The sequence below is a fragment of the Doryrhamphus excisus genome, chromosome 7 (genome assembly GCF_030265055.1).
Source record: "Doryrhamphus excisus isolate RoL2022-K1 chromosome 7, RoL_Dexc_1.0, whole genome shotgun sequence".
NCBI classification, from domain to species: domain Eukaryota; kingdom Metazoa; phylum Chordata; class Actinopteri; order Syngnathiformes; family Syngnathidae; genus Doryrhamphus; species Doryrhamphus excisus.
Window position 1 is genome coordinate 18,140,457 of NC_080472.1, and position 12,383 is coordinate 18,152,839.

Genomic DNA, 12,383 nt, shown 5'->3' on the forward strand with positions numbered 1-12,383 from the left:
AAAATTTAAAATTTAAAAGTAAGTAAATTTTAAATTTACTTACTTTAAATTTACTTCGGTATGGGGTACATTATTTAAAAAAACAAAACAAAAAACTTTAAACTGTATTATGGAAAGCAGGAAGTGAACAAATGTAACAGTTCAAATGTACAAATGAAATTAAACCATTACCATTACCAGGTTAAAGTTACAATGTAGAACACATTCAGCTGTGTGTAAAAATTTTAAGGCAATGGTGTCCAACCTTTTTCCACCGAGGGGCACATAATAACCAAAGATTGCGGGGGGGCCACTTATACTTATAATTTTAGGTATTTTTTTTTATTTTGTAAAATTACATTTTATATATACTGTATTTACTTGTTAGTAGTTTTTCATATCAACATTTCTGCTCTTTGCCTTTTTGCTCATATTTCCCTATTTTGTTTCTACAATGTGCCACAGGCCAATAAAAATAAACAAGCTGCAGCTAAAAAAAAATGGCCCCCGGGCCGCATATGCTAAAGTCAATATATAACAATAACGGACTGATTTATTTGCCGCCTTTTTCACGTCACAGTTTAAATGAACCATTATTCATTCACTGGCGGTGGTAAGGTACATCCGTGGTTACATCTGTGGAAACGGGATGGTCAATTTGCACCCACGGCCTCCCCACCTCCACCAAACATTCCGAAAAATAATAGCATAGGCAACACAGTTGAGGTGCATGTTTTGACTAATTTTAATTATGTGCAGCAGTTTTATTACACAAACATATATTGCCAAAACTACAGTATAAACATTCACACATGCATGCCCAGTATTTCCTCCTGAATAAAAAATGACTTGTTTTAATGTCAGGTGACATTTGTTCGCACTGTTGGACTCTTATTACCTTCGAAAAACTTGACTCAGCAGCACCGTTTACTCTCAGGGTTTCATCTTATCAGCTCACTCGCTTTTTTTTTTTTTTTTTTTCGAACCCATGGGAGGGCAACAGCAAAAAAGAGAGAGAGACCGAGAGACAGCGAGCAAGCAAGCGTGGTCACGCTCAAATTGGCAGGTTTAAAATTCCTGCTGCGTCTTTTAAAAGGGATGAAGGACATCCCTCAATTGAAGGCAAAAACTGTGCAACGTGCAATGGAAGTCTTTGTGGTCTCATCCGAGCGACATTCCCTAATGAGGAGAAACAACCTTTACATGTCGTCTGACATAGTAAATAAACAATCCAACATTCTTGGCGGATTCACTTTTTTGCAACTACGGTCCCGTCCACACGGGAACGCTAAATTTGCATCCAGGGCTGCACGGTGGATGAGTGGTTAGCTCACAGACCTCACAGCTAGGAGATCCAAGTTCAATTCACCACGGCCATCTCTGTGTGGAGTTTGCATGTTTTCCCCGTGCATGCTTGGGTTTTCTCAGTTGGATTCTCCAGTATGAAGGAGCCTGGAGCCCAGCGGGAGGCTGATATCATCGCAGCAAAATGCATTATAAGAAAACTTTAAAATAGTTTTTTTTTTCTTATTGGTACACGTTTGGTCGAGTGGTTAGCGCGCAGGCCTCACAGCTTGGAGACCCGAGTTCATTCCCACCCTCGGCCATCTCTGTGTGGAGTTTGCATGTTCTCCCCGTGCATTTGTGGGTTCTCTCCGGGTACTCCGGTTTCCTCCCACATTCCAAAAACATGCTAGGTTAATTAGCGACTCCAAATTGTCCATAGGTATGAATGTGAGTGTGAATGGTTGTTTGTCTATATGTGCCCTGTGATTGGCTGGCCACCAGTCCAGGGTGTACCCCTTCTCTCGCCCGAAGACAGCTGGGATAGGCTCCAGCGACCCTTGTGAGGATAAGCGGTAGAACATGAATGAATGAATTAATTAGCATCCATGACTAAATAGTTACATCCAAACAGGAACGGATCACTGGGTGAAAACGATACACACTTGTATCGGACTTCCATCTGTAGAGCACCCCCCCCCCCCCCCCAACCCCCCCAGGAGTGTGTTTGCATGGCTGCCACGTACATCTGTGTGCTTGTTGTATTTTGCAGCTGCCAGAATGTTTTTTTTTTTTTTTTAATTTGTGACATTTGTGTCTGCAGTCGCACACCAGGACATGAGACAGATGCGACGGCGTTGTGCATGGATAGCAGCAGGTGTCAAGGTGCTCATGTTGAAACCGGCACCTGCCTCTCCCGACCCACACACACACACACACATGCGCACACGACTAGAGATGAAGCGTCAAGTCACAATGCGGCGCTGGCAGGAAGCACTTTTGTGTCGCGGCAGGGAGAAACAAAAAGCGAGAGGAGAAGCCGCAGGTGGCTGGCTAGGATCAAGTATTCCGCACATGGGACTTCCATGATGTGATGAATAGATTATGTAAATAAACACGGGGATTATGTCACAAACAAAACAGGAGACAAAGTGACAAACAACACCTAGTAAGGACGGGTGTTGATTTACAGCCAATCAGTGGCGAGCTATGGAGTTTTTTTTTTTTATTTAACCCCCGATTCATGCAAGTTAAATGCAATCTTGTTCTTAGTGGTTTCTCCCTCATAATTAGCAAGAAAATGCTTACGTTACATTTAGCATATGCGGCTAGCTATCGAAAAAAAAATACAACACTCTGATTACACACTTTGAAAGTCAATCATTCATTCATTTTCTACTGCTTTTCCTCACGAGGGTCACGGGGGGTGCTGGAGCCTATGCCAGTAGTCTTCGGGCGAGAGGCGGGGTACACCCTGGACTGGTGGCCAGCCAATCACAGGGCACATATAGACAAACAACCATTCACACTCACATTCATACCTATGGACAATTTTGGAGTCGGGAACCTTGGTACCCGGAGAAAAACCCACGCATGCACGGGGGAGAACATGCAAACACCACACAGAGATGGCCAAAGGTGGAATTGAACTCGGGTGTCCTAGCAGTGAGGCCTGCACGCCAACCACTCGAACACCGTGCAGCCCGTTTTTCAACCAATCTTGCTCAAACTTTACACACTCCCCTAAAGGTGCGTATCAAAATTTTTGGTGATGCAGCTGAACACACTAAAGTTAGTAGTGCATGTTTTGTCGAGCTGTGTGAGAAATTTCAAGTCAGTTGGGCTCACGGCGCTTAATAACAACATCGCCATGTGGTGTGTTTGTCACAGAAATAATACCACAGCTGGGGATGGCTTAAAACCAGTCCAGGGTGTACCCCGCCTCTCGCCCCAAAGTCACCAATATTGTTGGAGGTAGGCTGCACAGCGATCGAGTGGTTAGCGCGCAGACCTCACAGCTAGGAGACCAGGGTTCAATTCCACCCTCGGCTATCTCTGTGTGGAGTTTGCATGTTCTCCCCGTGCATGCGTGGGCTTTCTCCGGGTACTCCGGTTTCCTCCCACATTCCAAAAACATGCTAGGTTAATTAGCGACTCCAAATTGTCCATAGGTATAGGTGAATGTGAGTGTGAATGGTTGTTTGTCTATATATGCCCTTTGATTGGCTGGCCACCTCTTGCCCGAAGACAGCTGGGATAGGCTCCACCACCCCCTGTGAGGCTAAGCGGTAGAAAATGAATAAATGGATGAATGAATGTTGGAAAGGGAATGGGAAGAAGTCAAGACTTATCTAGTCCCACCCGCCTAAACACGCAAATTCCAACCTCATCCCAACAAAACATATATTATTCCTTGTCTACACAGAATAAAAACCCCATATCCAACCACCCTCACTCAGCTTGAGGCACCCAACTACGTGCCAAAAGCATCCAGTTCATTATTAGTCATCTTATCGTACATCGTCCAGTACAAAAGAAAGAAAGTTTGTCACTTCACAGTTGAAATGAACCATTATTGGTAGTGGTAAGGTATATCTGTGGGCACATCTGTGGAAACATGATGGTCAATTTGCACCCACGGCCTCCCCACCGCCATTAAAACATTCATAGACTAGCGTGAGCAGCACTGAAGGCAAGTTGACACAACAGTTTATTGTCCAAAAAACAACCTTAGATACACATATTTCATATATTTCTTACAGCGTTGGCGTCATACATGCTACATTTAAATGCGTAATGCCGCTTCCGGCGAACGATAGCGACTCATGCCTTTGGTCAATTTGAATTCAGGCGGAAGCCTGTTATTAAAGTCTGCACTTATCTGGAAACAATTCACAGCCTCTCTGTTGAAGAAAGGTCAGCAGGCGGGATGAAGGACGGTGGAGGAGGATGAGGATGATGATGATGATGATGATAATGTAGTGCATCATGCATATTGTACAATACATCATCTGCGCTTCTGTTTCCATTTCTCTTTGTTTATCTCGTAGGAAAAAAACAAAACACATTTTTGAAGGGCTGCAGCTGTCACATTTAAATGTCTCTTTTAAAATGTCAGAAATAACAATCGCAGGCAGACATTTTCACCAGATAAAATGGTGGAAAGGAGGACTTCAAGTCCCTTCAAGAATTCAATTGATGACAGTTAAGACATAAAAAACTCCCTATGTCCCTTATTATTATTATTATTATTATTATTATTATTATTATTATTATTATCTACATGACTGGAGGCCCACAATTCTTACCCGTTCATGTTTTCATGCTTCACTGATCATGTTTTTTTCGCCAAGCGGTCCTTGAACACACCGTAGTTGTATGCTGTAAGTGACTACATGATGGATCATCTTACATTATAATTCATTAGTGGTGACTACCTATACATTTCATACTTGAAAAGCATTGAATACGTGTGTGGGGGGGGTGGAGGGGTGAATCTAAAAAAATATATATACAACACTCTGATTACACACTTTGAAATTAGCATTCAATATTAATAAATTGAATATTTCCATTGCTTCTAAATGTTTTCAAAATGATTAGAGCCCCTTACACATGCAATAACACCCCTATAGTCACATTTACATTTGTATTCTCTAATATAGTAAATACAATCAGAGAAAACAAGACATATTAGATGTAAATAAGATAGCATAGACATAAATCACATAGACTCATATGTATTACCCAACATTAAGCTGTAATGAAACTTCTGTTCATGTGTGTCACAGTAAATGTGTTCCCCAGGGGACCGTATTAGCAGGCCTATAGATGTGTGTTGATTTATGACCCCTATCGTAGCCTGTTATTGTTATGATTCATATGTTCTTATCATTGTGAGATCATTTAAACAGTAAATGCTTGTTGGCTACATGGTGGCTTAGTGGTTAGCATGTTAGCCACACAAGATCAGGGTTCAAATCTCTGTTGGACACATCAGTGTGGAGTTAGATGTTCTCTCTGGTGTACTCCGGCATCTTACCCCATCCCAAAAACATGCATGGTAGGTTAATTGCAGGGTCTAAATCAGGGGCCGCGTTTAGTTAACAAAATTGTCCGGGGGGGCAGAAAATATATTTAACACACACACACACTATTTTACGCTTATAATTCTAACATTCTGCATTGAATTATTTGCTATTTATGTTCTCATGTCCCTTTTTTTCAGGAGCACATTAAAGGGACCATATCATATTACATAATTTAATTATAATTTTTTTTTTTTTACTGAATAAGACATCCGACTTCATGTCATGTTGCCAACTTGTATGTTAAAAGTAGAAATACTTAGAAAGCAACTGGCAGGCCAGATTCAAACTCTTGGTGGGCCGCATGTGGCCCCCGAGCCGCCGTAGTTTGCCCACCCTTGGTCTAAATTGTGAGATGTGAGCCAGCCAGTCAGCCAATCACAGGGCGACCAGTCCATAGTGTACCCCGCCTCTTACCCAAGGCCAGCTGGGATAGACTCCAGCATTTAGCCGCGATCCTACAGTGAACAAGCAACATAGAAGATGAATGAATATGGGCTGCACGGCAGTCGTGTGGTTAGCGCACAGACCTCACAGCGAGGAGACCTAGGTTCAATTCCACCCTTGGCCATCTCTGTGTGGAGTTTGCATGTTCTCCCCGTGCATGCATGGGTTTTCTCCGGGTACTCCGGTTTCCTCCCACATTCCAAAAACATGCTAGGTTAATTGGCGACTCCAAATTGTCCATAGGTATGAATGTGAGTGTGAATGGTTGTTTGTCTATATGTGCCCTGTGATTGGCTGGCCACCAGTCCAGGGTGTACCCCGCCTCTCGCCCGAAGACAGCTGGCATAGGCTCCAGCACCCCCGCGATCCTCGTGAGGATAAGCGGTAGAAAATGAATGAATGAATATGAATAGATTCCTGATGGTGCCTGTCTCACTATTACTATTACTATTACTATTACTATTACTATTACTACTCTTTACTGACACCTAGTGTGCAATGAATTATACTACATCCACAATTCCAATTTTTATTGACTGACTTAGTTCTTTAATCACTATTATGCTTGGAAATGCTTCAGTTAGGCCACTATGAAGTATATATATATATATAGTATATATATTCTGACGGAATAACAAGTGTCGTCATCGTGTTGTTGTTGTTGTTTGCATGCGGCTCACATTCCTTGCTTTATTTTCCATCCTATTAATGACCCCCTTTCCCACTCTGCTCTTCCTTTTCACGCCTTTTTCCACAATAATTATCACCCGCCTCATTCTGTCTGTCCTGCCCATTTATCCTCCTCATCCTCGAGACATTCCCGCTCATCTTTCCCCTCACGTATCCCTTTTTGTCTTTCCGCTTTTGGGCTCCCATTAAAAGTTTTCTCTGTTCTTGGCGTTGTTTGTTGTCTTATGTTGTTTCTCTTTCACCCCATGCTGTTGTTTATCTTTTTTTTTTTTTACCTCTCTTCCTCATCCTTGTCAATGTAACATCCCACGCTGTGATTGTACTTTGCAGCGTGTATTGTGATGTGGGGTGCAAGCGCGGGGCAAAAGCAGGTGTGTAATGAAATGGAAATGGCAAAGGGAGCACTCTAGTAGTAGTAGTAGTAGTAGTAGTAGTAGTAGCTGCTACGGTATCTGTCCTAATTAAATGATAAGACTTTATTTTGCCGCAATCAGCATTATCTAGAGACTTTTGCCTTAAATATCAGCTATTTCTGATTCCAAATCAGCAACTAAAACGGAATTTATTAGTTATTTTTTTTATTTTTATTTTTATTTTTATTTTTATTTTTATTTTTATTTTTATTTTTATTTTTATTTTTATTTTTATTTTTATTTTTATTTTTATTTTTATTTTTATTTTTATTTTTATTTTTATTTTTATTTTTATTTTTATTTTTATTTTTATTTTCACTGTATCACACCAATTAATGATGGTGATCCGCAATGATATCACACTGAATGTGTGTTTAACACAAAGCGAGGCCATGCATGTGTGCAATTCAGTGGGGTTAATTAGCTCCAGACCAAAGCAATCAATCATGCTCATGCTCACGCTCTGGTCAAGACAGCTCCATTATACTACAACACGAGTGCAGATGCGTGTTCACGCACACATGTCGTTGTAAGACTACAGGTTGTTGGTAGTATTATTAATTATTATAAAGGCTGTACTGCAGTATTGGTCAGGTCACATGCTGACAAGTGATATTGCTTTTTTTTTTTTTTTAAAGAGCAAATATTTTCTTTGCAACTTTTCACCCATGCATTTCAAAAGGTCGTTGTCGTGGGAAGATACAGCATAGAGCACTTTCCTGACATTTCCCACCACTAAGATATGCAAAAGAATGCAAGCGCAACACTTATATAGTATACAATACTAACCGCAATATGTAGGTTGTGACATAACCAGAAATATTTGTTTTGAAGTCAAAAAAGTTGAAAAGAATCTGCTTGAATTACCATCGCGTTCACATTACTCAAGATGAGCGTTAATTGAAACCCCCCTTTTAAGCGGCATACATCCCTTTTCCCTCTTTATCACACACACTCCTCCCTACACACACATTCATTAGAGCAAATGGAATTATGGGAGGATTGGAAACATAATCTCCTTCGCCGGCGGTGTGGGTGAACCAAGCCATTAATTTCCTCTGCTCCAACTCCTAAAAAAAAAAAGTCCCTTCAAACACATCGCAAAATGACTTGGTTGTATTTGTAAGGATCTAGTATCTAGGATGGAGAATCAGTGTTTATATTTTCCACCAAACATCCACATTGAATATATCACACATGTTTTTTTTTGTACAATTTCCCAAATTCATACATATCTGCTCCGTCCACATCCACGGTAATGGTCCTGTGCAAGGATCGGACAAAAAAAAAAAAAAAAACAGTCTCCGTTTTTTTGTGTACAATAACAAAAGATCAAAGCTGCGACTTAGCACAGGTCGCTGTTGTAAAAAAAAAATACATAATAAATACATAAATACTGCGTTTCCTGGCCGAGCAGTGTTTTTATTCCCTCTTTGAAATGGATATGTGTCTATTTGCACAGATAAGCAAAGGACAACAGAGGGGATGCTCATTAACATAGTTGAACACGTATTGTTTCTCCATTCCTATTGTTTGACTCTTAGCTTATTTACCATCTGTGTCCTCTTTGAAGAATGTATCTTTTACGTTCATGAAATCTGTGGAGAGAACCAATATCATGCCTAAAATGGAGAAAATTAGACCAATTTGACATCTTCAGAATCAGAATCGCCTTTATTGTCATTGTATTGCATACAACGGAATTTGAGTAAAAATAAGAGCCCTAATGAAAATGATAAAAATAAAACAAGGAATAACAATATAAAACTGGCAAGTGCTGTTCAAAATAAGTGTAAATATATGTACATCAAAAACAATAACCTATACAGTAACAAGATGTAGAATTGCAGTAACCAAAATGTGGAATTTCAGTAAACAAAATGTAGTATTTCACATATTTTATATTTCACATATCTTCATAACCTTAATTGTTGAAATAATGCAAAAGAAACTGTGTTTGGGATACACTTGACCTTTTTAAATGAAAAACATGTGGGGACTGAGGATTGAACCATGTGGGACTCCACACTAACTATAGACTTACTGGCACTGTCGTTGCTGGTATCACGTGTCTGTCTGTGTCTCGGTATGATGCTGTTTGATTGTTAGCTCATTGTGTTTGAATAAATAATATAAAAAATAATTGATGAACATGAAGAACATCAAAAACAAAAAAGGCAAGAGTGAAGTTGATACCAACAATGGACTTTTTCACTTGTATGGCGAAGCTGAGATGCAGTTTTTTTTTCTTGAAATAAATTAATAAAATTAAAATTAAAATTAAAATTAAAATTAAAATTAAAATTAAAATTAAAATTAAAATTAAAATTAAAATTAAAATTAAAATTAAAATTAAAATTAAAATTAAAATTAAAATTAAAATTAAAATTAAAATTAAAATTAGGAAAGCAGGAGGTGAACAAATGTAACAGTTACTGATTGTAAAAGTACCAGATGGAGGGGTAGGATTTAATAAGCTTTGCTTCTTCCTACTCCTTTTGGACATGTGGAACTGTGAACTGATTATGTGATGCATTCAATTGTAATCTGATGCATGTTCAAATGAAATTAAACCATTACCATTACTGTGAGGGAGCTGCCAATCCTCCCTCACTGATCAGGTGTATGCCCCACCTACACACTGCCATGTTTCCTATTTGTGTATATAGCTGGCTTTTGTTATTTACACATATATTCTGGTTAGTACTTTAAATATATTTGTTTGCCATTTCATTTGTTTAATTGCCACTTTAGTTAGTTTTCCATTTAGAAGTCACCAGTTTCTCCTTTCTTTGATGTGATTGGTCGGGGCACAAGCATGTGAGTGCAGGCCAGATGCATATGAATGCCTTGATTGGACTCTCCCAAGTGTCACCTGGAGGAGGGGGGAGTTAACTGGGTAGTTTCTGAGTAAATGTAGTTAAATGTAATTTTGTGCTTAAAATGTATACAGAAAGTGGAACTTAAGTGCGGTAATATTGAAAGGCTTTTGTAACATAAAAGAAAAGTGTTGTAAGAGTAAATATGGTACCTTTTTGACAATTTGCCTCACCCTCTCATTGGGGAATTATGGTTGGCCTTTCATGGGTAAAAGGGGCTGGGTGAATTGTTGTGTGTGTGTGTGATGGGGGAAATACTGTTGGACTGTTGCTAGGGTTGCTAGTAAGAGGCCATTTTTACTAAAATTAACTCAAATCTTACAATCATTTAAAAAAATTTGCAAGCCATTTTTGTACATTTGCATGCTATCGAAGACAAAAGACGCAACCGCACGTAACCGTGACCTTTTGATAAATGCCTGATGCAAAGTAGCAGCTGCTTCACGTATGACACCTTCAAGGGAATAAAGAGATTGCGTAATTGACAGCTTTTTTTTTTATTTCCCTTGATGTGTCCGCTGTGCTCAGCAGCCTTTAGAAGTGTGACGGACAGCTGTCACTTGGACTGTATGTTTGCCTTTCCATTGCAACTAAAGTCTTACTTTCATCCAATGAATCTTAATGAGCGTGTGCGTGTGTCCCCTTCCATCAGAGGTGAAATCAATCAGCCTGTCTGTCCTTTAGCGGCCTTTAACGGCACCCCCGTCACTGTCCCTGTCCGCCAGATCCCGCAGATCAGCTACGCTTCCACGGCACCCGAGCTGAGCGACAACACCCGCTATGACTTCTTTTCCCGCGTGGTGCCACCGGACTCCTACCAGGCTCAGGCCATGATGGACATCGTCACCGCTATGGAGTGGAACTATGTGTCCACGCTGGCCTCCGAGGGCAACTATGGCGAGAGCGGCGTGGAGGCGTTTGTCCAGATCTCCAGGGAAACCGGTAGGGAACTCACAATTTTCTATTTTGATGATGTTATTGCTGATGATACATTGCTGTTTTAAGACACAATTGTCACATAGTGTAGCTTTAAGGGTCACTTATGGTGTTTGCTTTGTTTTTTTGATGATTGGCACATTGAGTTTGAACTGACATTCTGCTCCAATTTTCATGACTTTAGAGCTTCTTTTTGAAACCACAATTGTCACATAGTGTAGCTTTAAGTGTCTTAAGTGTCTAAGGGTCTTACACTTACAATTTTTTAATGATTGGTAGGCCACACCCACCTTAGCCTTAAGTTGAACTAGCGCAGCGTGTCCTGGCTGATCCAGCAAAACAGTTGTAATGGGGGCAGATTGCAAAAACAGAGATTTCCCTGAAATTGTCCTCATTTTAGAGCTTCTTTTTTAAACTACAACTGTCACATAGTGTAGCTTTAAGGGGCACTTATGGTGCTTGCTTTGCTTTCTTGATGATTGGCACATTGAGTTTGCCTTAAGTTGAACTAGCACAATGTGAGGTGTCCTGGCTGGTCCAGGAAAACAGTTGTAATGGGGACAAGGGTTGCAAAAAGAGAGATCCTAACTTTAGTGCTTCTTTTTTAAACTACAACTGTCACATAGTGTAGCTTTAAGGGGCACTTATGGTGCTTGCTTTGCTTTCTTGACGATTGGCACATTGAGTTTGAACTGACATTCTGCTCCAATTTTCATGAATTAGAGCTTCTATTTGAAACCACAATTGTCACATAGTGTAGCTTTAAGTGTCTTACACTTACGATTTCTTCATTATTGCTAGGCAACACCCACCATGAGTGTAGTATTGCCTGAAGTTGAACTAGCACAATGTGGGGTGTCCTGGCTGGTCCAGCAAAACAGTTGTAATGGGGGCAGATTGCAAAAAGAGAGATTTCGCTCTAATTGTTCTGACTTTAGAGCTTCTTTTTTAAACTACAACTTTCACATAGTATAGCTTTAAGAGGCACTTATGATTTCTTGATGGTCGGTACATTAAGTTTGATAACACCCACCACAAGTGCAATTTCGTCATATGTTGGACTTGCACAATATGTGGTGTCCTGGCTGGTCCAACCAAATACTTGTTTTTGGTCAGCATTGCAAAACCACTCTACTCAGTGTAGGAGGCTCTAGGTTAGACCACAGTTGTCACATATTGTAGCTTTAATTAGGGTTGTGTATCATTTCTTGATGTGGTTTTAATTGAAGAAAAACACGGTCAAAAGCTACAGTTCACATCCGAAAAAAAAACAATAACATCATACGTCAAGCCATATGTCAATACCTAGCTGTTGAATTTGCATGACATGCGGTGTCCTGGCTGGTCCAGCAATAGAGTTGAGGTTGGGTCATCGTTGCAAGCACAGATGTTTATGACTTTCGAGGTGCTGTTTTCAACCACAGTTGTTACATAGTGTAGCTTTAAGGCTCACATATAATGTTTGCTTTGCTTTCTTGATGATTGGTGCATCCACCCATCCATCGGGGCCTGTCCCAGCAGTTTTTTTTTGTGCAGTGTTTTCAACCACAATGATCACATAATGTAGCTTTAAGGGTCCTTATGATGTTTGTTGCGTTTTCTTGTTGAATTGTTGAAAGTAACATTTTGTGAGGGTTTTTTTATGCACAAGTTGAAATCAAATGCGT

General features: G+C 40.1%; 1 protein-coding gene across 6 annotated transcripts in view; it reads left to right on the top strand.

The window, feature by feature from the left end:
- grm8a (glutamate receptor, metabotropic 8a) overlaps window positions 1-12,383 on the top strand; it is a 181,551-nt gene that overhangs the window by 62,905 nt on the left and 106,263 nt on the right. For 2 of the 6 annotated variants that reach the window (XM_058078579.1, XM_058078580.1), the window contains exon 3: window positions 10,506-10,722. In XM_058078579.1, the coding sequence (XP_057934562.1) occupies window positions 10,506-10,722 (217 nt within the window). The other 4 variants (XM_058078583.1, XM_058078581.1, XM_058078584.1 and 1 more) reach the window with 4 other exon arrangements.